The 26104-nt window shown below is 42.8% G+C and overlaps 2 protein-coding genes across 7 annotated transcripts in view; both read right to left on the reverse strand.

The window, feature by feature from the left end:
- Positions 1–23402, reverse strand: part of RIC3 (RIC3 acetylcholine receptor chaperone) — a 134994-nt gene extending 111592 nt beyond the window's left edge. The window contains exon 1 of the mRNA XM_083590336.1: positions 23399–23402. The gene's annotated coding sequence lies outside the window, so the exon portion shown is untranslated. The remainder of the gene's footprint in view (positions 1–23398) is intronic.
- Positions 1–26104, reverse strand: part of LMO1 (LIM domain only 1) — a 103061-nt gene that overhangs the window by 25782 nt on the left and 51175 nt on the right. For all 6 annotated transcript variants that reach the window (XM_083590458.1, XM_083590457.1, XM_083590461.1 and 3 more), the window contains exon 2: positions 3886–4099. In XM_083590458.1, the coding sequence (XP_083446584.1) occupies positions 3886–4099 (214 nt within the window). The remainder of the gene's footprint in view (positions 1–3885; positions 4100–26104) is intronic.

The following is a 26104-nucleotide window of genomic DNA, read 5'->3' on the forward strand; positions in this document are numbered from 1 at the left end:
GGCATTCCAATAATGTGCCACTCAGCCATTTAGAGGCATTGTCAGAATACAGAAATGTGTATCCCCCTGCTTTCCCTTCCTATTCCTGCCTTCCCTTTAATTGCAATAAGTCAAAATACAAAAAAATAATTGTGGTGAATGGAACTGAAGTCGGCTAAGGCTGGCAGGAAAGGAACATCAGCTCCCTGAAATCGTATCATACAACCTGACCCGCAGCCATGACATGGTTCACGGTGATTGTTTACATGCTTCAGTACAAGAAGCCTCTCCAAAGTATTTATTTGAACAAATAAAATGGACGTTTGCATAAATCTATGTTCAGATAGCAGGTCTGTGAGGTTCATTTACAATAGCTCCTACAAGAAAGAGCGAGGAGTTATTCATAACATTCAAAAAGGCATTGGGCGGAATCCAGGAAAAGCTAGTTGTGACTACTGAAATGGGACTTGGCTGTGATGAACTAAAATCCTATTTATTTCCGTGAGTCTCAACTGTGACAAGTTTTTGCTGGGTTGTGGGGCCATAGCTAATAATCAACTAACCATAATTCCATTTGATAGCTAAGAAGAGCGATGCAAATGGCACTCAAAACAGAAGGAGGGGGAGTATGCATGTTGAGATCACACATCTCAATGGAAAAAGGAGACTTGCAGATCTTGCCTCACACAAGAAGCAGGGCAAGTGGAGGCACAAGTCCCTCTCACGCTTGATGCCCTCTACTTCCCTGAAATGCCAGCGCCTTCTTCATTGCGAGCCAGTGTGGTGTAGTGGTTAGGAGTGATGGGCTGGGACCTGGGAAACCAGTGTTCAGGCCCCTACCCAACCATAAAGCTAGGTGACCTTAGGAAAGTCCCCATTCCTCAGCCCACAGGGTTGTTGCGAGGGAGGAAATGGGAAGGAGAAGAAGAAACATATATGTCTCCTTAAGCTTCTTGGAGGAAAGGTAGGATGCTAATGTTACATTAAAACAAACAAACAAACAAACAAACAAAAAACAGACAAAGATGCCAGAAGATGAGAGCCAGTGTAGTATAGGTACCAAGGGACTGATTTGTGGACCAGAAACAGTTTACATTTGTCTATTGAGAAGACGGTAGCCTTCCACAGGGTGGAGTGTTCAACAAGCCTTTGATGGATGAGTCCTTTTCCCAGACTGCATCTGTACTGGAAGTATTTTTAAACTGTTTATATATATATGGAATTGCTTTCAAATGTTTGCATTGTTATTAGATGTGACATTGTTTTAAACTCTTTTATGTATAGAACTGTTTTTACATTTTTATGGCTCTGTTTTATTTGTTTTATAAATGTATATTTTATTGCTGTAATCTGTTCTGGGACCTTATGGTACAGGCCAGGTAAGAAATCTAATAAAGAAAGCAAACAAACAAGATTTTAATTCCATACAGTGCTATGATTCTAATTATACCCAAAGGTAAGATTTTGAGACTTTTCTGAGGACTGATTTAAAATGAGGGGTAGTGGACATTTTAGTATGCCAAGGCTGCATTTCCCCTCCAAATCTGTGGTGATGATTTCTCTCTGGAAAGAGTCAAGAACATTTGAGGGCCAAGGTGATGATGCAAAAGATACAAGCTAACAGGGGGTCACACCTCCAGAGTGTCAGTATTTTGCAGGAGGGATTCCAGTGCATACCGGAAAGGTAGGTTTGTCCAATTAAAGTGGGTTAAAGGACTCTGTCGCCATGGAGCAACAAATCTATTTAAGAAACAAACAAACTTTCTTATGGTTAGGAAAGTGACAGGATATGCGCTGAAAAGTGTGAGCAGAACTAACAATCAACAGAAAGGTGTATAATCACTGTGCAAACAAAGGAGACTGTCTGCTTGGTAAAGACTGGACATGGTCTAACCTCTGTGTAAGCTTTGTGCAAGCAAATCAGGACAGATGCTCAATAAGCAAGTCATCTGCAGAAGCCCACAGTCTTCAGTGTTACCCATTTATGCCTTTGAACTGGAGCTGGAACCAGGCCACCTTCCCTCACTTTTGCCTATGCTGGCATGACAGCTAATAGCCGATTCCGCCTGCAGTCCCTTGCGTGCCACCTGAAAGGACAGAGAGGTCCCAAATCCCAGAGCTCTGGTACAAAGCGATGCTGGCATTTCGTAGGAGTAAAGGGAATGGCGTGTGTAGGTGTGCTAATGCATTTGAAATGGCAAGAGGGCCTGAGTGGGACAGTCCTGTTCCACCTGCCCTACACAGGATGATGCCTCTTCAGCTACAGCACGGCAGGCCTCTGTGCCAGGGACCAATGCCCTGTTGCAGTGCACTAAGAGAGCCGGGGATACTTTTCAAATGGTATTTGAAAGCTTTTCTGCCATATGCTTTTTTAAAAAAACCCCACCTCTGTTATCCTACATGGATACAGCATCATATTTAACAAATTTATTGAGCCCCGCAAGAAAGCTGAAGGAGCCATTCAAGCCCACCTAATCCACACAACGGGGCTAAGAATGATTCAATGCATATAAAACATCTTCAGCAAAAGTTTATCCACACACTTTGTATAGGCTTGGTTCACACGATCGCTGCTGAGGTGGAAAATGGCAGTTTTGGAATTTGGAAAGCAGTGTCAGGTAGGCCCGTTTACAAGAGCTACGTTATTTTTCAGCCCGTATCTGTAAACAAGGTAAAATCATTGTAAGGCATGCATACCTTTCCTTTATTTCATGATACTAAGAATGTTTTGTACAGCCTGTGCTATTTTTCTAGAAAAAGAGGAGCTGGAACTCACCATGAACATCTCCCTCATTTTCTTAGAATGGCAATGGTGCTCACCTGAGAGGTGCTGGAGTTGAGTTATGACACGTTCTGGCTGAAAAAAAAGCCCTGCCTATAGCACAGGGTTTGGGAAGACATGGTTCCCCGTATACTGCTGGACCACAGCTCCCATTATTTCAGATCACAGGCCATGAAGTTTGAAGTTCCTGGTGCACAAAATCCAACATCTGAAGGACCACAGGCACCCCATACCCGTTTGAGTATGTGTGTGTTTGTGTGTGTGTGTGTGTGTGTGTGTGTGTGTGTGTGTATATATATATATATATATATATATTTCTATTTGTATTATCTGAGTATCAACCCCATAGTATTTTTGTTGCTGAATTTCACAGGAAACTGATTGTATCTCAATTGTTACTAAATTACGAGTAAAACTTATGCACTTCTTTTACTTTTACTCCCCTCACTGCAGGAAAAAGTAAGCAGTGAAGGGGGAGATCATATTGTTTTTTGAGTGTGGGAATTCTCCTCCTTACCCCGGGCGAGAAAAACCATCTTTTGAAGGTTTCTCAGGATCATGGGAGATTCTGCATTCAAATAACTGAGGAATTCCCCTTTGGTTGCTCAGTACTTATGCAATTTGGGGCAAAAGAAGGGCAAAGGAGGGAATGTTTGCAATCCCAATTCATTTCCCCAATCCCTAGCAACTTTGGCCAAAAGAGAGACAAATAAGGTCCAACAGGCCTTCTATTTTACTTTACTGCTAAAAATCTAAGCATAATTTCCTTTGAAGGTGCATCAGAATAGAAAATTAACTAAGAAACTTAAGGTGTGAATGCATGTCATGTGTCTTTTGTTATTTAAATAGCAGTTTGGGGCTTGGGGGGGGGAGTATAACTCTTTCCTCCTGTACTATGATTCCAACAAAAAGCACCCCACCAAAGTTATTCTTCATGAAAAGTTGACATAGGTTTGTTTTGTGGGGGTTGATCTTCTTTGTGCAGGGACGCCACAGATTTTCCAAAAGGAAATAAAGTAAACAAACAATAGAGGTACGTCTTAAATGCCCCTGGCAGGAAGAAAAAGAAAGCAGTTTATCGAGTGAGATGCTTATAAGCAGGTGTGGCATAAAACCTAACTTACCTCAGGTAATCTCTGCGGCAGAGAATGAGATTTGCCTTTGTGTAAAGTGTTGATCCAACCTCTCCCAGGCGACAGTCACAGCAGGCGCACTTTAGACAATCTTCATGCCAGTACTTATCCAAGGCCTTCAAAAGGTATCGGTCCTTAATCTTCCGGTTGCAGCCAGCGCAGCCCTTTTGCTTCCCTTTCGGCTGGACGGATAACATTGGCACACCTATGAACAACAAAGCACACCCATGAGGACGTTACAGGTAACGTTACTGAGCAGGTTCCTGCTAGCTCTCTGAGGAAATCCCCAGTACAGAATGTTGGCAGGTTCTTGGTGTTTTCTAGCTGGTTGTCTACTAAGTGAACAGACAATCTGAGTCCCATTTTTTTTTTGCTCTGAACAGCACGATTAGTTGCAGGGATATGGCCATAATTTGCCCCATAATCAAGCTGGCTTGACACCATGGATTTTGCTTACGTCAAGGGTGGGCAACTTGCGGCTTTCCAAATGTTGTTGAGCTCCAACTCCCATCAGTCTCAGCCAGCACGTCCAATAGTCATGGACGATGGGACCTGGAGTCCAAGGACATCCAGATGTCTGCAGGTTGCCCACCTAGTTGAGGTTAACCTCTCTGCTACCTCTACCGATTCTTCTGCCTGACTTCCAGAACTACTCCAGCGAGTCTGATCAAAAAGCTTCATTAAGGGTGGGTGGGGAAAACATTTCAGAAGACAGGCTTTATGCAGACACGACAGACTTTAATTTTTGTTGATTGGCATGATCAACCTGTTGCAACTTTTTGAAAAACTGGCAAAATAAAATAGAACAAGGAAAAAGAGGTAAGTAGCCTCTCCCACTGATCAGGGAACCAAGGGCTGCTGGGATGTTGCACCTTTTGCCTCTCAAGATAAACATCACTGTGAGGAGAACACCAGCCTGGCCCCCTTCATTGGGCAGAGTAGGAAAAGCTGCAGTGAGAAGCTGAAAGGCAGCAACAGTGGCCTATGAGCTGAGGCAGGGCCACTGAGCCACTTTCTGGATGATGTCGGTGTTGTTGTACCTTACCTGGATGAGGCTGGGGTGGCTGGGACTGCACAGCCTGTCCAGGTAGCTGGAGTCAACACAAGTATTGGGGAGTGGGCAGCTGGATAGCTTCATCCAGGGCTGCTACTGAAAGGCAATTATGCTAAGGAGGCCAGAGGCGAATTCTTAAAGCATCTGACAATGTTTGGCCACAGTCAAGTAACAGCTGGCCAGCTGACAATATTTGGTCAATTGACTGGCATGCTAATCCTAGATGCTTCCCTGGAGCTTCAACCATCAAGGTCAATTGCTGGACCTTGGTCAATACCTGAAGCTGCTCCCGAATGTAGTGATAAAGCAGTATGCCTCTCAGCATGTCACGAGAAAAGGTATCACATGGGCATTCTACAAGAACAGGCCTTTTCTGCAGTGGCCCCCCCATGGAATGCTCCCCCCCAGAGAGGCCGGCCTGGTGTCTTCATTATGCATCTTTAGGTGTCAGGCAAAATCGTTTCTCTATAACCAAGCCTTTGGCTGAGTAAATATTCTTTGGCATTTTAAATGTGTTTCTCTTTGGTTTGTTTGTTTGTCTGTTTGTTTGTTTTATGCATTTTGTGTTCTCATTTTGTATTTTTATGCTGTAAACCACCCGGTGATCTTTGGACTAAAGGCAGTACAGTGGTACCTCGGGTTAAGTACTTAATTCGTTCTGGAGGTCCGTTCTTAACCTGAAACCGTTCTTAACCTGAAGCACCACTTTAGCTAATGGGGCCTCCTGCTGCCGCTGGAGCACGATTTCTGTTCTCATCCTGAAGCAAAGTTCTTAACCCGAGGTACTATTTCTGGGTTAGCATCTGTAACCTGAAGTGCATGTAACCCGAGGTACCACTGTATATAAATTTAATAAATAATAGTAATAATAATAATGATACCCATTCTGAATACTATTCTTTTATTCTTGGATTGATCCCAAAAGGTCCCATTACATACACACGAGGTACAAAGAAGAAAGCAAAGAGCACTGTCAAATTCTGGTTGCAGTGGAACCATATATAACTATACCCCAATTATAGCAGAGTAAATAAGTTAGCCATCTGTGTGTGAGGATTTCCAGGGTTTGTGTTTTGTTTCTTAGAAAATAATAATTAATTCTCTTGCCCCCAGTAGCTCCTAGTCCTGAATATTTAGGAACCATCAATATCCCTGTTAAAAATGATTGTTTCCTTGCACTAAAAACAAACTCAACCCCAACGCACTTATTTGGCCTGAGATGAGGAGAGAAGGAAATGGTTGCTAGTAGGATAGTCAAAGGAAAAACTCTCTTGCCAAGTTGAAGTAGTTTTCAGACCAAAGCAGGATATATTATGGAATTATTAACAGACCCTTAACCATAGTGGTTCTAGTTAATCCCGCTATGGCAAGTGACATTTTATGCTTTCCTTAAAAGCAAGGGTGACCTGAGGGTAGCAAATGCTCAACACATAAAAACCGCCACTCTTACAGTAATAATTGCTTTGTCAGAACTGCAAGCGGACAACAACAGCACTTAAGACACTTCAAGACAAACAGGGAGGTATTGATCCATTCGTTATCAAAAATGGCCTCAGTACTATGGAGACAGGTCAAGTAATGTTCAAAAACCCTTGAGACTTAAAAAGAGCCCTCTTCACTGAGCCTGCTGGAGTCACAAAAATCCACTTTCAGTGTTAATGCCAGCAACTTTTGACTTTTTTTTTTAAAAAAAGCCTACCAAACTCATATTACTAAGGAAAAATACAACCATGTTCTCAAAAGACAGCACACAATCAATAGTGCCACTCAAAATATGTCTGTGACTCGAAATATATGGATGCATGCATAGGCATTACACAAGATCTCCCCTGGGTAGCTCCCTGTTATTATTTATTTGTCAACTGTGTGTATCCTACTCTTCCGCTAAGGAGGTCAGAGTTGCACACAGGATCTAGAGAGGTTTGGAGAGTTTGTCCTTTGCAAATTCTTCCGATGAACTGACCTGATCCACAGCTTCCAAAGTAAGGTGTGGGTCAGAGTGTAGCTATCCTTCAGATTTCACTCTCCCCTGGATGTAGTTCTTGTGCTAAAAAAAATGCATTTACCTAGCCATTACCTGACCAGTAATGCTCTTGCTTGATCGTATTTTACTGACAATTATTTATTTTTACTGAGTGCTGTTGTGTTTTATCAATGGTATTTCTTTTTTGTAAATGAAGAGCTTTTATAATAATAATAATTATAAGAAGTCCGTATTTTCAGATAAAATATGTTTGAATACACATAGTTTTGAGTAAATATTAAGTTTAGAAATGTGTCTTTTGTGGCAATACTTCACAAATACATACTTTGATGCAGACTGTTCTTTTTTAAAAGCTTACACGTGTACGTATTAATGTGCAAATGGGACAGAACAGACTTAGGAATGAATGTACAGATTGGACTGAAACATATTGCCTCATGACCACCCGGTCAACTCCAAGGCTGTATGGGGAGCTGAATCCAACTTTCCCTTTACTGAGTTCATCAGTCTACCCTCTAACTGTACAGCCATTGTCTGCTTATGGATGACTTTGTCCATGTATATTTAGGCATGATCCCAAGTAAATTAGCTTAAAAGTTCCAGTGAAATCAATAGGAGTTATTTTCAATTAAATCTGCTTTGGAAAGGACTCAGGAGTCCATTTGCAGCTGCATTGCTGCATTTACCGTGATATTCAATAATTTTAGTTTGGCTAATAAAACCAACAGCCCATTTCCCACAGAGTATGGTCTTCAATTAGACGGCCTACTGGGTGTCTTCCAATTCTAAGACTCCCTCCATATGAGACCAATAGTGAAGTGGAAAATGCTGAGACAGGACTTGAGACCGGACAAAGAAAATTGTCTGCCTCTTATAGGTTGCATCAGTTACCACCAGAACCGCTACATGGACAGCTGAGGGATGCCAAAGCTGGCACAAGACACTCCAAAACTATTGATCCAAGAAGTGTCCATGTAAAGGAACAAATGCTTTCTTACTTCTCACAGTTGAACCCAAGGTATGTCTAACACGGGCCACTTTGTATCAGACTTTATGACATTGAAATCCAGTTCAATAAATAAAACCCAGTAAGCACAGACCCATATAGGGATTGGGATTTTTGTTCAGAGTGGAGTGAGATACTTAGCATTTCTCCAAAGCGAAGAGTGCAGCCATCCATTACAAAACGAAACAAACAGGGTTGCTGTACACCCCAAATGGGAGGTGTAATTCAGTCATATTTTGTCTTGGCAGCATCTTGCAGTGATCAATTGCCTCCCAGTGGCACCAAAATCTGTGGGGTAGGAGTAAGAAAGCACTCAGTATGACGACTCCGGAGCATGTGGTGACTTTTATTTATGGGCTAGATTTTTATCTCACCTGTTTTGAAAGCTTAGGGCAGCACCCTCACAACGGTTACATTTCTCAAACACACACACTGATCTTGAGGATGCCTCCCTCTCCTTGTCTCCCCTGAACAGAAGACACGACTTTGTGGATGCTTCCAAAGATTTCTGGGGCAGCCCCTGTCATTTTTATGGCGTAGCAGACAATGGCTGCAGAGCAAGGCAGCAACATTTCAAGGGCAGAGGGTCACCAACAGGACTGATCCACCAGCCTTCAGAAGGCAGCAGAAGGTACTCAGGGGAAACTTTTTGAAGCCACATCTTCCCTCCAGCCAGTATCCAGATTTCTGGCTTGACCTCTGCCTCACCTGAACACGACTACAGCACCTATATCTGCTACTATGCGAAGAGGTACCACAATCACAGCCCACTTCCTTGGGAGCCCACCTGCGGCAGGGCAGTTGTTTGGAAGTGAGGATTTCAGCAGCTGTAGCTTTGTAATGCCTACTGAAAATCTCTCTTCAAACAAACACAACTTTTTAAAGGTACACTAGCCCTGTCCCCTTTTGTACTGGGCACCCTACTCAAAGGTATCTGCTAGACTAAGAGAGAAGTTGCTCACCCACAGAAGATCTTGGGTTTCACTTCCAAATTTTGTTCACCTTTTGTTACTTTTACCAGAATAGATTTGTCCCCCTCCCCCCCAGAATCTAAATTTTTGACACCTTTTCTGTTTGGGGTGGAGGAAATGCAGTAAGCGTTGAGCCAGCTCTTTGAGAGATACAGTAACAGGCTGTCTAATTTCAACATCCTGAAAGGCTTCATTATACAAATCATCCCACCCCCTCCTCACCCAGTTTGAGACACGTTTTGGGAGGGCTTCTCGACTCCTGTCAAGTGAATCAGCATTTTGACAATTTCTTCCAAATCTGGAATAAAATCTCATTTCAAAATGTCAACAAATTGCATGCAGGGGAGCGAGATCCATTTTCAAAACAGAAGCTTTAGTGGAAATATTCGGTTTCATTAGCTAGAAAGGAAAAGAGAAAATAGTTGCCGGGATGACAGTCATGCACCCAATACAAGTTGCCACCAGTGTTGTGTTGAGCTGCTACGGAAGTTCATATAGGCTGAAATGTTATGTCAAAGGGCATGAGGGGATCTTTCCTAGTCTGGGTATAGTATTATTGAGGGCCTTCTCAGTGCTGTTACCAGACTCTGGAACTCCATCCCTGGAGAAGCTAGACTTGCTCCCTCCTTCTTGTCCTTCACCAGTAAGTGAAGAACCTCTTGTTCCAACACACTTTTGGAAATTGACTGCTTTTAATGGTGCCATACTGTTTTTATTGTAATTTTTTAAATATATGTATACAGTTTTCATTTTATTAATGTTTAATTGTGTTTCAATTGTGTGTTTTTAGCAATTCTTGTTTTTATCTGTAAGCTGCCTTGAGTCCTGTCAGGGAAAAATGTGGAGTACAAATAAATATATATTAATGGTGCAGACATTTGACAGAAGGAGGCCCACAGAGAAGGCATCAGCACGACTTCACCAGCACTCAGGCATGAGAAAAGTCTCATCGAGTTTCATTCCTCTCTTTAAAAATAAAAATGGAAGAATCCATAGTAGCCTTTCATTTTTCGATGGGGGCAGGTGGGTGGCATTTAGGCTGTGAATGCATTACCATTCCCTCCACCTTCAGTATGGTGCCACCAGATAATGTTAGCCACAATCCTTTTGTAGCCTGTAACTTCTTGAGAAATAATAATAATAATAATAATAATATACTGCCCTTCATCCGAGGATCACAGGGTGGTGTACAATATAAAAACACAGAAATGCACAATATAGTAACAAACAAAAACAATACCCCCCCCCCAGTTTAAAAGACCATTAATTGGCTAATTAAATAAAGGTCTGGGAGAAGCAAAGCACCATCACTACACACACTCTCTCTCTTCTCTACCCAGAGAAGCAAATGGCATGAACAGAATTCATGGACAAATTCAAGCCAGGTAAAAAACCTCAAGGAGGGTGTGGAGGAGATCAGCTAGAGAAAGTTAGATGGCTGCATTCAGTCCATGGCCCTGTGAGTCCAGAAACACAAGTTATGGATGGCATTAAACTAGGTTAAGGCTGTGACTACAGTTGTTTAGTTTCCCTTCCTACACACACAAGTGCCTTAACGTCAGACAGCGGAGAATTTCCAACATGCCTAAATGTGAGTGGACATAAAATAGCTGTAGTTTTGCCCTTGGGAGATGTCACACCTTAACCATGACTTTTTCTATAAAATTGTGACTGGCATGTACCTTCACTTTCTCCTCCCCTCCCCCCTCCAATCCATAAAAGTCTCCTTTTAGAACAAATGATAAAAAAGCTGAATTAGAACAAGAGAAGGAAATACTTTTAAGAATGTGGAAATTGGTCATAGGCAGGTTTCTTGCTTCCAACATAACTAGCAGACAAAAACAATTCGGATTCTTTACTATCCATTTTAGAGACACAATGGTCTTCAGAAAGGCTTATGAGACAGGTAAAAGAGGGACACTTTCTGATTTTTCTTCTTCTCCCTTCTAGTTATTCGTGAAAAAGATCTCTCTCTTTTTTTTGCAGTTATCTTTGCAAGATAAAACACACACACAGACACATTTGGTCAGTTTTCAGCAGGGGGTTTTCTAATGAAAAAAAGCAACCGTTTCAGAGATCATATGATGTTCAAAGCCGCTATTCCCACTCAGATAATAACGAGCAAGGTCAACCCGTGCCAGTCGGGTTCAGTTTTTTGAAATTACATTTTGGTCTGGAATGCTTTTCTCCCCAACACCCGAACCAACCTGGAGATGGAACAAATAGAGATGTAGAAAAGTTGGGGCTGTAATTAGCTGGCAACTGGTTGATGTGGGAAGGGCACTGAGAAACAAATTTCAAAACTGCCGGCATTCATCACTGCAGATTTCTGTGGCAAATAACAAGCGAACATTGTCTCTGTGGCATTGTAACTTTCCAGTCCTACGCCTCTGGAGACATGGCTCCACTGTGTAAAACCACTGTGCTTATTCTTTTTGAGGGCTGCTCCAACGCCACAGAATTTCCACAGGGAAACGACTTATCCGTAGGAGTCTGTCTGCAATCTGCATATACCCCATCACATGTGCAATAATGAGTCACGTGTGCATGTTGCTGTGTATCCACAGGTGAGAAGCTGCAGCTAATGGGAGCTTATCGCCATGTATACGTTGTACACAGCAAAATGCATCTGTCACTACACATGGCTCAAAAATTTGTCCTGCTTCCGCTAGAAGTTGGACACTCAGTGTCACTGTTCCCATACTGTGGAATACTCTTCCAGCAGAGATTTAGCAGTCATCCTCGCTAATGCTCAGACAGAGGGAATCTTCGAAAAGGTAGGGAATGAGGACCACACAACTATGGGCCAGTCAGTTTGACATCTATACCAGGAAAGATCCTAGACAGATAATTAAACAGTCTGTGAGTACTTAGAAAAGGATGCTATGATTATTAAAAGCCAGGATCGGTTTCTCAAAAACAAATGATGCCAGACTCATCTTATTTCTTATTTTTTGACAGAGTTACAAGTTTGGTGGGTCAGGGGAATGCTGTGGGATGTAATGTATATTGATTTCAGTAAGGATTTTGACAAAGTCCCCCATGATATTCTTGTGGAACAAATCTGGTAAAATGTGGGCTAGACAATGTTACTGTTATGTGGATTTTTTGCTGGTTGACTGACTGAAGCCAATGAGTGCTCACTCATTATCCTGGAAACAGTGACAAGTGGAGTGCTGCAGAGTCCTGTGATGGGACTGTGGTTCAACATATTTATTAATGTCTTGAATGAAGGAGCAGAGGGGATGCTCATCAAATTTGCAAATAACACCAAACTGGGAGGGGAAGCTAATATCTCTGAAGAATTCAAGCTGTTCTTACCAGATTGGAGAACTGGGCCCAAGCTGACAAAATGAAATTCAATAGGGACAAGTGTAAGGTTCTAACTTTCTGATGGCAACAACTGTTCGACAGTAGAACAGACTGACTCAGAAGGTAGCGTCTCCTTCATTGAAGGTTTTTAAACAGGGGTTGGATGGTCATCTGTCATGGATTATTAGGTGTGATTCCTACATTGTAGAGGATTGGACTAGAATGATCCTTTGGATCTATTCCAACTACAATTCTATGATTCTATCTCCTGAATACTTAAAAGAAATGCTATAGGCCTATTCGGTTGTTAAAAAAAATTCAGGATGAGCTACTCATCCTTATGATTATTTTATATTGTTTTATGGTATCTTATGTTTTATTTGTATATACTGTTTTGCACTGCCTTATGCGTGGGCGGTGTATCAATAGAAATAAGGTGGATGCTCATTCCAACATGGAAGTGCTTTCAAGTTCAGAATGTTGTTAGCGTTAAAGCAGCCCCTGGCAAGAAACAGAAATATTCAGCATGGAAATATAAAGGCTGCCGTCATATCTCCATTTCCAGCAACTTGGTGATCACCACAGTCCTTGCAAGTTAGATACAGTGAGGGCCCACCTATATCGTATTAATTTTAGAGCAGTTTAATTATCATTCTGATAATTATTATTCCGAGACCTGTACAGACAATTCTGTAAGAGACCCCTACCCATATGCAAATAGAGCGCTCAGGAATTAATTTGGGCTATGGTTGAATAGGGTTGGGCAACCTTTTTTCTGTGAAGAGACACATTTCCTTACAGTAATCTGTTAGGGGGCAGCTCTTAGCACTGGACAGCTCGAGAGGGATACTGATCTGGATTAACTAATCCAGAAAGAAAAGCAACTGGTTTCAATTTGCATCATGGCTACCCAAGACTGGAATTTCCAGTTCCACACTGGCCTTCTCAGAAGTGAGTCCTGCAGGGTTTGAATGGACTATTGCTGATGGTTTGTTGTTGTTGTTCTATTTCCGTACAAAGGGCAAATAAAACTACTATTCTGGAAAGCACCTGAAAGCAGCTCCTTTCTGACTTTAATGCCACAAACATAAAACAGCAGAAGCCTACTATTTGATCTCAGGCAGCTAGGGAAAATACTTTTTGTCCTCCAATCATGCTTTTATATATGTAATTTTTTAATATATTCAGTGTTTTGTGTTACTTTGTACATCACTTCAAGATGCATCATAGGAAGTGATTCAAAAATAAATGGATAAAACGTAGGCTGCATGTCACTGACCAGTGGGTAATGGTAAAGAATCCCCAGTCTTCAGGAGTGAAGGGTTTTCAGATCAGAAGATGGTGTTTTGGCACAGACTTGGTCTCCCCGCATCCCTTTTTCTAGGAATGAAAGCAGTGCACTGCCAAGATTCCCCAGGGCAAGGGAAGACTGCTAAACCAGCTTGAGATCTGCCCTGCACATAATTGTCCTCCATAACATACACATTCAAAAGCCTCGTCTTTGGTTGGAATCGGACGATTTCGATTCCTTCCACCTTCAGCAGTCATCCAAAGCCATAAGCCCAGAAAGGAAGGTGAGGGAAAAGTTTATTGCATGCTGTTATGTGTTATGTGGTGTTTTATCAAAAAGAAATAAACAGCCTGCCAGAGGTACAATTCCACACGGGGAGAATAAGGTAATACTAGAAATGAAACTACGTATTTGCAGTAACAAACTGATACTTGCTTGTTTAAATATGTGATCAAGACGTATTACACAGAAAATGTTGATTGAGGAAGAAGGCTGGTTTCCAGGTTCCTGTTTCATACACACACCAACACAAATGTCAGCAGGCTGGGGCACCTTTTTCTTAAGATCAGTGGATGAACTCTTTCTATTTTTGGTGACCAGTCCCCTTCCCCCACCCCTTGCCCTTTCAATTTAATAGACTCGCTGCTGGTAAAAACAAAAAACAAAACCTGTTTGGAGCGCTCACGGCTTCAGCGTACATTAAAAAAATTATGGACACCACCTCTGGTCATACTGAAATTTACGAGGGTGTCTAAACAGGCTGTTATTGTACTGGGTAAGCTAGACTTTACCGCCGTTCAAAGAATGACAAACTGGCTTTAATCAGCCTAGGCCTTCCATGGCAAGAGCGGTCTGTTTGAGTCATGCCACTAGCACCCAACTTTGTTTTAAATTGGCTTTTTGAGCTGGCCTTGAAAAGGTAAAACCATTTGCATGTCCCTTCCATCGCACGAGGCCAAAAACATGCCTGAGACTTAGAGCAGACGCAGGAAGGGTTGCTTGCCTGCACTGCACAGCCACACAGATTCCCTAGACGTCAAGCACAAACACCCCAGTGTCGTCTGCTCTGGAAGAGGTTTGCTGCTGCTATCTGAAAAGCATGGAAATTCACCATCTCATTTCTTTAATGCAACTCTAAAGGTTAATTGGTCTGTGAAAGAGTAATGTGGGACTGCTGGCTAATGAAAGACGCCTCGAGGCTTCCCTGCCTTCTTGTGTTTTATAGGAACGAGTCCAGAGTTGAGCCCGCTGTCGAGATCGCCACAATCTCAGTCGCTCTCAATCACCTCACAATCAACGTGGATTTTTTTTTAATAAAAAAGGGGGGTTGGGGAAGGGAAATGCTTCACATTAAAGCAACAGTAGCTGAAGGCAGTTTAGTTCCACCTGTATTTTATGCCTTGTTAGAAGGGGCTCCGTCGAGTGCGGCAAACTGGCTTCCTCATTACCACCGCGCAGAACTAAAAGCAGGCCTAATTAAAGAAGCGTGCGAATATTCTGTGTGGGAAAAGACAGCCTCCCACATCCCATAAGGGGATCTGGCCAAAATCTTCAATTTGCCAGTTATGACAGCTAATTAGTTATTCTATTCAAAATCTTTGCTTTAAATAAAAGAACTAATTATACACAAAGGTCAGTCCCCCACCTCCTGTGAAGCACACATAATTGGCTTATTTCCCCAACATTGTGTGTGTTTTACACAATGCTTTCGGGCAGATGGCTTTAACTCTTTCCGGCTGCAACTCAAGTTGGAGCGGTTTCCACCCCCAAGACTTGTATGTGAATCCTAATAGCCACTCTTTTTTCTCTTTTTTTCTACTCAAATGTATCTCAAGATTCCCTCCCTACTACACCCGCACCTAAAATCAGGGAGCAAATGCTTCATTCATTGTTGCTTCAAAGATAGAGACAATAATTATTGCTTGTCGTTTCTAGAGCACTTTTCGCGTGCTTTACCACCCATATCTCATCACACAGTTCATTGCACAAAAGCGTGGGTTTGTGGATCGAGGGCCCGACCCCCGCTAAGTGAAATAAATACACAAGGACACGTGATATAAGGTTAATGGGCAAGGAAAGGCCACAACTTTATTGATTACAGCAGTGAAAAGGTATTGGCTTAGGCATTGGATGACTATAGGAGGTGGGTTTATTCAACAGTAGGTGGAGCCTGTTGATGCTCATCCAACTATAGGCTCACCCCCTGATGTCACCGAGGGTCGTGCCATGGCCTCCCGCCAAGCAGGCATCGGACGGAATACACGACCGCCAGATTCCTTTAACGGAATAACCCACGGTAGATAGCATAGGCGATGGCCACACCTAGCCCTTGACACAGCACAACACATGAATCCAATGCCTAACCTACCCACCAATACCACAAAAGTTGTGACGATTGCTACGAGGTAGGCGAAAAAACCAAAAAGCCTAATGCCAAATGGAAAAATTCCTACCAGGCCCCCCAGACAACCGGGGCGACCAACCTAAGGTCCATAGCAAGGCCAAAAACCTAGACCCTGAGCTAAATGGGAGTGGAGGGTGGGTGACTCGCTGAGGGACGACGACGAATGAGGAGGAGGCGGAGCTGGTGCCACAGCATTAAGCTGCTACACACGCCCCCCGGAGGCACCTGGTTGGCTGCCTCCGGTGGGCGTGGGCACCAGCCAGGTAAGGAGGGGAGGGGGCTAAGGCCCCCTACCAGGGGCGGAGCTCGGTCTCCCGCCCACAACCACTCCCCTCTCTTCCAGGGAGGAGAGTCTTTGCGAGGTAATTCTTTAGAAGATCTTGTGAAGAAAACGAAGACTAAAAAACAGACTCCTGGTACTTAAATGATTGCATAGAAGACAATAAGCAACAGCTCTGAAATGGGATGAAAGGGGAGTTACATAACTTCCATTTTCCCCCAACTATTACCCATTTGAAATGGTTGAATCCCATTATAAACAAACTCCCTTGATTAACCACAGGCCAGGGTTCAAGTGTCAAGTCTGGATTTCCACTGTGGACCTTTGTAGGTTGCAAGTGGGAACGTTGAGGAGCAAACTGTATTTAGCAAAGGAAAAGAAAATCAATGCTAAGCTTTGGAATTCATGCTTTGGAATGAAATTTGGGCTTTGTGGGGAGGAAATATTTCTGAAACGGCGAATAGGCTGGAACGGAACAAAACCATCCACTGTCAAGCTTTGCTACCAAACCTTACAGCTGTGCAGCAATTCTAGCACTGAGGTACAGAGACGCACTCAAACATTTCCTTCCTTATATCAGGGAAAACATTCTTCCCTGCTCCTTTAATTGCTAATCACTGGGAAACTAAAGGTTTAACTTAATTGCTACATAATCAAAACAGCATGGCTTTCAATGTGCAGATGTCAACGTGCAATGTGAGGAATGCAACCACCATCCCCACCAAAGGCCATGTGTGAATATGGCTTTCAGATTTTAGCTTCTCATTGGGAGCCCAAAATGCCTTGCGGGCATGTTGCTCTGGTCTTCAAAGCAAGGACCTCAGGAGTCCCTGCCCCCCTGGTTTTCTGGGTATGCTTCTCTGCTCTTCTGGAACGCTCCCCCTGGTTTGCTGTCTGATTCTGTAGCAGCTACACTAGTCAGCCTAAGCAGTTCACACACAGATACGGCCTGTGAATGTGCTGAGGAGAATTTTATGAAGACTCAATCAAAGAGACCCGGAAGTGGCAGTGAGTGAGCATGTCTCAGAAATAAGTGCTTCCACTAAGCGCTAACCATCTCTCTCTCCCCCTGCAGTATTAATATATCATAGGCATTCCCTCAGCTTAGACACCACAGTTTTCAACTCTTTGTGAAGCATCCAAGATCGCACTAAGTACTGGAGTTAAAAAATAAACAAATAAAAACCCAGTCTTGAAACACAATTACACCCACCGTCTCACTGGCATTCTACTTATTCAGAGAGAATAACTTCGCACTTCTTAAGAACCGAAGTTATGGCCAGCAATCAAAAAGACTTTTTAGTAATGTGTGGCAAAAGTGCTTTCAATATGTACTTAGCTCTCCTGCTGTCCTACCCCCCCCCTCCCCATTCCGATTGCTCATATACACATTGGAAACTGCTTCCCAGAAGTTCATCAGCCCTTGGGGGGGAAAGCTTGCTAGGCAATATGTAGGGAGTTTTGTTTCTTTATTGAAGTATTTATTTATTTAAAGGCATTTACATACCACTGAATCGTTGGCATTTTTAAGTGGTGTGCCTAAAAACAAACCATACGGCAAGTAAAACGATAAAAAAACATCACCATAAAATGAAACAGTAACCAGGACGCTACCCTAAAATGCCCACAATTATGTGACTTTGTCATGAACCTGAAGTTCATCAAAGGGGAGTGTCTGTCAAATCTCAGGTGGGAGAGAGTTCCACAGGTACGCAGAGTTATAAGCCGTGCCTCTTGAGACATGGGAGAGCACCAGCAGAGACTTGCCCCAAGATCTCAGCGACTGGTCAGGGATACAAGAGATGAGGTGGTCCTTAAGATATCCTGGGCACAGCATTTTGCACTAGCTGGAGCTTTCGAACCAGGAGCAAGTGTAACATCACACTGAGAAGGGGGATACATACAACTGTGCATGCAGAGTGCCCTATGCAGATCCAGTTAGTCTATGCCCAAATTTCTGTGGTGAGTGGTTTATTGCGTGACCAGGCGTAACAGCCCCAGCCCCCAGGGATCATAAGAAAGGAATAAAGACTCTGACGACGTTATGGAATTAAAATTAGGCCACAACTTTATTAAACTTCCAAATATAGGAAGACCTTGGCTTAGGCCTTGGGTGTGTATCCCTCCCAGCCCCCCAGCTGGGGAAACTGGGGCACATCAGGGTAAATGGGATATGGGGGTGCTCTGCGAGAAGTAAGTATAGCAGGCAGCCCAGTCCATATCCCCTCATGCAGGGTAGTTCACTGACAACCTTTCAGTGTATGGCCAGTGACACCCATTATATAACCCCTTTAGGAGGGGACCCTGGAATCGCCACCGCAGGGGGGTGAGTCACCACTTCACACACACACCCATTATAGGGAAGAAAAGACTAAAGGATTCCACCCAAGGCCATTACCACCAAAGTTGTGATGAATTGCTGTGGGGAAGACAAAACCTGCCATTGCAGGAAAATTTCTTCCTGATCCTTTAACAGCAACCAATCAAAGACCGTAGCAGCGCCCGTGAAACATGAAGAAAAAGTTAACCTGCTAGAAAGAAAACATTAAACAAAGGGCGGGTAGGGAGGGTGAATCTCCAGAGCCGACTGCCTGGTTATCATCAGCTCCACCCCCTATTTATAAATGGGGCTGGTCCCGCCTCCCAGGAAGAAACTCAATTACTGTGGCTGGGCGTGAACCTCCAAATAATAACACTGAGAGGCAAGCCAGTCCCCTCTCTACTTGAAAGTTCCATGGGAACTGTAGCACCACGCGTGATCCCGCAAAGGGCACCCACATTATAAAGTGTGAATGTTTATTAGTTAATTTAGATCTTTTTACGGCACGCTTGAGGAGTTATCAGGGAGAAATCCTAGTTTCCCAGGAAATCTCCCTACCTTTCACTTGAGAAAACCTGACTGCTCATTCATTATTGTTGACATTTTGGAATGTGAAGCACTCTTCAGCCCCATTCTTCTCAAGTTATGCTCCTGTGAATTAAAAAGTACTGGGTGAATCAAGGAAAGATGTATAAGAACGGAGTCAGGCTCTGTAACGGCTGCACCTTTAAAGCAATTTATGGTTTGAGGTCAGAGACTGGGAAGACGCAGCATGGCATTTGAGAGCACAAGCTTTAAAAAGGTTTAATTCCAGCATTTATAGTTGAGCCACCTCATTCCAGTAAAAGACTGGCATCTAGGAGTCTGGCAAAATTAAATGAATGGAAAAGTAATCTCATTAACTTTGGTCAACACAATAAAGAAGCAGCATTTCAAAGTTGTCTCCAATGGTTGTAAAATGTCAGACTCGCCACACTGCACAAACAGAAGCAACTGCTCATCTTCTGGCAATAATAATAATAACAATAATAATAATAATACATTATAGTCCAGTCTATAAGCAAAATTGTCTTATTGTTGGCAGACTCTCATAATATATATATATATACAGTAGTACCTCGGATTAAGTACTTAATTCGTTCCGGAGGTCTGTACTTAACCTGAAACTGTTCTTAACCTGAAGCACCACTTTAGCTAATGGGGCCTCCCGCTGCCGCCGCGCCGCCGGAGCACGATTTCTGTTCTCAACCTGAAGCAAAGTTCTTAACCTGAAGCACTATTTCTGGGTTAGCGGAGTCTGTAACCTGAAGCGTATATAACCAGAAGCGTATGTAACCCGAGGTACCACTGTATTTGCAAAAGCACATTTATTGGTATACAAATCATCAAGGAGCAAAACATCCAAATCTGATTCAATTTTTAATGCCAGCGTCCTGCAAGGATTTCCATAAAAGTATGCAACATATTCACTCTGAATTTCAAAGAAACTCATGGAAGAACATTATTTGTGAACATTTCCTTATGAGATGGGCCATAGCTCAGCAATACAGCAAATGCTATGCATACAGAATGATCCAGGCTCAACTCTTTGCCATTGCCAGTTAAAAGGATTTCAAGGTAGCAGTGCTAGAACAAAAATCCCTTGCTGGATACCTTGGACAGCCCCCACCATGGCAGACTGGACCACAGATGGGTGGGCTCTGGTTCCACATAAAGACAGGTTCATGTGACAATAATGTAAGGCATTAGCACTGTCTTGTTCTTACAGAATCTGTTTCCCAAACAAGAAAATGGAGTGTGTTCTTATTAGAAGATCCTGGAAGGCATTACTCTGATCACTCATGGATCGGAATCAAACAGAATTAGAACCAAATTATCATTATAGCTCCCATGTGTAAAGAAAATTAAGGTCACATAGTCTTTGGTATGCAGAGTTGTGTGTGTGTGTGTGTGTGTGTGTGTGTGTGTGTGTGTGTGTGTTATTGCAAATAATGCAATGGGTAGAATGGAATACACTGAAGACCTAACCCTGGGCTGCAACCAGACTTAGGCCACAGCTGCACTACACATTTAAAGCACTATTATTCCGCTAGCAGTTATGGCTTCTCCCAATGAATCCTGGAAACTGTAGTTTTTTAAGGGATCTGAGAGTTGTTAGGCGACCCCTATTCTTGTCACAGAGTTACAATTCCTAGAGCGGTTTAACAATCAATCCTTCTTACCAAAGAGCTCTGGGAATTGTAGTTCTGTGACAGGAACAGAGGCCTCCTAACAACTCTCAGTAGCCTCTGATACTACAGTTCCCAGGATTCTTTGGGGGAACTCATGGCTGTTAAAGTGGTATCCCAGTGCTTTAAATGCATGGTGCAGAGGCAGCCTTTCTTGAGATTAAAGTAGATTCATTACTAAAAGCTTGACTAAGTCTGGTTCCAGTCCATTAAAAGATAGCCAGCTGTGGTCCAATCTTAACTAAGCTTGCTCCCAGGGTTAGGACTCTTCACCAGAGCTGACAGTGTATTATAGTCGAATGAATAAGGTGACTGCTGAAATAGGCATTGGCACTGTGGTCTAAACCACTGAGCCTAGGGCTTGCCGATCGGAAGGTCAGTGGTTCGACGGGGTGAGCTCCCATTGTTCGGTCCCAGTTCCTGCCAACCTAACAGTTCGAAAGCGCGTCAAAGTGCAAGTAGATAAATATGTACCGCTCTGGCAGGAAGGTAAACGGTGTTTCCGTGCACTGCTCTGGTTTCGCCAGAAGCGGCTTAGTCATGCTGGCCACATGACCCGGAAAAACTGTCTGCGGACAAACGTCAGCTCCCTCGGCCAGTAAAGCGAGATGAGCGCCGCAACCCCAGAATTATTCGCGACTGGACTTAACTGTCAGGGGCCCTTTAGCCTGCATCCGTCCAAAAGAGGAAGAAATTTTGTTCATCATGCCTGACATTGATTTGGAACTTAAAATGTTATTTCATGACAGTCATCTTTGTATAACCGTTTAAGAAGTTATAAACTTTGATTATTTGAATCCATTGCAATCACTGTATCACATACAAGAATATTGCTTAACTGTATCCCCACCCCCACCCCAAATCTCCATGAAGCTATAGCTTTTGGGATTAGACCTTTATGATATTCTTCAGCTGACTCTTCAGCTATTGTTTGTAAATCCACCCATGCTTTCCAGGTATCTTGTCTTTCTTAATTTTTTAACACACTTAAAAGTTGTTTAAAGTTGTTCTGAAGTTAAAAAGGTCTATCATTGCAAGGAAGACATTTTCCCCCTTTCCTGCAAAACACACACTCACACACAGTGTGTATCAGGCTCTACCTCCCCACAACCTTAATAGAATTTCAGCATTCACTGCCAAATGGCCATCTGATGTTCTCTTCTGTGTACAAAGATTAAACCAGTCTGTCACAGGAGCACTAATGCAGTCAAATGACGACTCTCCAGCCTCAAGCTTTTACAGGACTACAGACATTTCTGAAGACTTTTGGAGCCCAAAATAATGGGAGGGCATGAGAGGAAGTCTCTTCCCACTCTTCCCCCCCCCCTATCTTCAGGTCATCAGCACATCACTGCCCTCAGACCTGCAGGTTTTGGTGCTTTTTGTGAAAAAACGGTATAACACTTTCATTGTTGCAGGTAACAATGTAGGTTTGGGAAGAGGCGGAAGAATGGAGAAAAGCCAAATCCGTTTGGAAGAAATCTGGTCATTGCATGATATTTCACACTGTTACTGAACTGCTCCACATACAGCCTCAGGATCTAAAAGAAAGCCTTAAAATATATTTGTCTAAAATCTGCTTATCCTATCCAGAAATTACAACATTATAACTGGATTTGCAGCATGGGGCTGTGTGCACCAGTCCTGCTCCTTCCACCAAGGTGACCTGTATGTGGGTTCACATGAACTAGCTTACAAGCCCCCCCCCCAAAAAAAAAAAAATTGGGGACGTTCTGGAATCAGAGTTCTTGACCACAGGAAGGTTTGCAAGTGTGTCCAGACTTTGCTACTCAAGGTGACAGTGTCTGGATAGAAGCACCGTGGCCCAGCACACATGGTAAACACAGTTTAAACCTTGCAGCTTCTGAAAAGGCCTAGAGACTTATGTGGATCTGACCTTTTTTTATTATTCAGCTTTTCAAGATGTGCCCCATACAATATCTAATGGTTGGAGAGTCATTTACACTTCCTCTGTATCAGAAAAGGTGAATGACAACCCCTTTGAAGTCTGTATTAATGGACTTCCTAGTTTATTCAATTCGTGCATCATGAAATGTAGGTCATGAAATACAGACCTCCGACGATTCAAAAAGATGCTGCTCCCTTCCACACTTAGCCTCTTTATACCTTTACAAATAACAGCAGAACCAAAACATTTTCTATTAAAAGTTGGAAGAGATTTTTTTTTAAAAAAACTTTCCCTCTCCAGCTGAAAGAACGAACAGCCTCCCTCCCCACCCAGTTCTTTGCAGGAATAACTACAGACCATTTGCATGCTGAGCTGTCAGACCATGCACTTTCCATTAAAGAGATAACATCCTTTTTCATAAGTCCATTTGGGATCCATTTTAGTGTTATCTAAAAATCAAATCTACACGGTAATCCTTTTAATGTACTCTTGACTTTTAAAAAACAGCTTTATGTTCCTTCAGGAAATGTTTTAAGCCATTACTTGGTAATTACTATTCACCCATGAAAACACTGATCTTTTACAATATATAATCAGTTTGCAGACTCAAAAATAAAGCAGGCTAGAATTTTGTCAAGTGAAAGCAGGGGAGAACAACCCAAAGGTTATGGGAGTAAAGTCATTTTCTACTCAGCAGTCTAAATATCAAAAGTGGTATATTTCTCCATTATGCAAGAAAATTGTGCCGTCGTGGCAGAGCTTCCAAGGCTCCATATGAAGATAGCTTGATGTAGAGGGGTCACCATTTTGTTTTAAAGTCAAGTTTTGCAAACAAAAACAGTGATCAATTCTCTTTCACTTTATATGCAGGAAGTGTTAATATTTCCAAACATAGCTTCTGTTTTGCTGTATGACTACAACACTCAGAGAGTGTCAAAGGGAGAAAACAATAGAAACAATACGCCACAGGGAGTGGTCTAAAGGCGCATGAGGCCAACTTCCATTTTAAAGCTAAAGAGGTTTGGGTCTGGTCAACGCTTGGATGGGTGACCACCTTGGAACCACATCTTCCATGATGGAAGAGGTGTGGGATATCAAGGTAATAAAATAAATAATAAGTGCTTATTTCCTCTCTCTCAACTACTGTTTCTGATGTAGGATCAGACTCAATGCACAACCACCACTCTGGGATCTAAATACCTCCACTACAGGTAGCCTTTCCCACTCCTTTTTTTCACCATTCTCATTCTTTTTCAATCTATCATTGCCAAGTCCAGATTAAAGTGCTGGGTCTTAAAGCCCTATATGGTCCTGGAGAATGTTAACTGAATATCTGCCTCTGCCAGGTTAACCTGCCCAGGTCTTAAATTCAGCCCCTGCTTGCAGGTCCAACAATCAGATTGGCAGGCACAAGAGTCAAGGCCTTTTTGGTGGTGGCTCCATATCTGTGGAACATCTTCCTACAAGAGGTACCATTTGGCTCCCTTCCTGTTTTCATGTAGGCAGACTTCAATACCTTTTTATTTCAATTTGCCTTTGATTAAAGGGCGTCAGACTTTAAATTGTTACTGGCTTTTGCTTTAGATTGTTTTTAAAAATGGTGGTATTGCTGCCTGTTTTTGGGTGCTGTTCTTTTACGCTGCTCTTTTAGTTCCAATATTTCACATTTCAGTGTGATTTTTAAATTTTTTTTACTAACAGTAGACCACCTTAGGAAAACTGTGTTTTGAAAGGTGAAACATAAATCCTTGAACATAAATATAAAAATATCCCTACACTGGACTACTGCTGTAAGAGGCTGCCACATAAGGCATGCTTGTTTCACCCAGACCTGCTAAATCCCATAACGAGTGCTCCAAATTTAGCCACTCCCCGAATATTTTATCCACTCAGAAGCAGATATCCCTTTCACCCTCCACTACAAGGAAAGGAGGAAAAATCTGTTCTGAAAGTGGTTGTGAATACCTAAAGTGCTGGCCCCGAGGGCACCTTCTACTTAAACACAGTCCTTAGGCAAAATCCTTTCAGCATCTTCATTTAGCCTACCCTGAAGTCAGAGACTAAAACACAGATCATGACTAGAGCAGATTTTGACACATTTGGTTCTGGAAATCCCCTTAACTTAGGGGCCTTTCAAACTTCCAGTTACTTTAACATGCACCTCAAACCAGGGGGATGTGTTTTCAAGTGCATTTTTAAGTATGGGAAGATGGAATCCAGCACTTTGGATATTCCACTGGGCTGCCCAGGCTTCGCAAGGTGGCATCCATGCAACAATTTATTTGCAAATGCAGGCAACATTCAAAGGAGCAGAAAAAGTTCCTGAGTGTTCCCCACTGCTTAACACCTTAGGAGTATAGGAAGCGGCCTTCTACTGAGTCAAGCCATTGGTCCATGTAGCTCACTATTGTCAACACTGACTGTGAGCCGCTCTCTGGGGTTAAAGACATGGAGAGATTCTTAGTCCTACCTGGAGACACCATGGATGGAAGCTGGGTCCTTTTGCATGTGAACCATGTGCTCTACCACTGAACTGCAGCCATCTTCTTCAGCCCCAGCACCACTGCCTTCTGAGAAGCTCAATGCATAGGCTCGGATTCAGTGGAATGCAAGCAGAGTTCTGCTTTCTGAATGGAGTTTTCCTGACTCACCCTTCCCATTGCACAATCCTGCATCTCTCCCAGAGTAATTCTTGGTGGTTCAGCTGGAGAGGGATTAGGGACCCCCTCACACCAAGAGAAGTGATTTGTGCTTATGATCCAAGCCGTTCTCTTTTCTTCCTGTTTGAAGAAATCATCTGACTTTGGGCCAAATGCGATGTGACCTTAAATGCAAATTGGCAATGAATACGGAGGCTGCAGTGATACTTGCTGTTTTATTTTCACCTCCTTTCCTAAGTATTCCCAGTTTTAAATTGCCCTTTTCGCTGCTGCTCTACGCTGAGCTGGTGTGTTTAGTGAGCTCTCTATGACTCCAAAATCTCTTTCCTGGGTGCTTCAACCAATTCATACCCAATCAGCATACATAAAAAGCGCTTTTTTTGGTCCTGTTTATGAATCGCCTTACAATTCTATCTGACCAGTTTGAATGCAGCTCCTTTTACAGTTATTTAAGATCCATGTGATTATTATTTTTTTTACCATCCTGTGCTATTGGGTTTCAACTGCAAACTGGTCCAAATGTAAATATATTTTGGTTAGGGGGTGCCACTGTTTACTTTCTCTTGTTGCAAAAGGATTTTCTGATTGTGTGTAGATTCAGTGCCCCTCCCCCAAACCCCTTTTATACAACACATAACTTGTTTATAAAAGTTATTATAACATGTGATGATAGCCATTGAAAGGTGTGGGTGGGTGGGTGATAAATTAAGTGAATATCAGTGGATATTTGGATATCAGCCACGAGTCAAATGGGACCTCAGTGGATTAGACTGAGACAGTCCAATCTAATG

Source organism: Podarcis filfolensis (genome assembly GCF_964270895.1).
Source record: "Podarcis filfolensis genome assembly, chromosome: 1".
Classification (NCBI taxonomy): Eukaryota; Metazoa; Chordata; class Lepidosauria; order Squamata; family Lacertidae; genus Podarcis; species Podarcis filfolensis.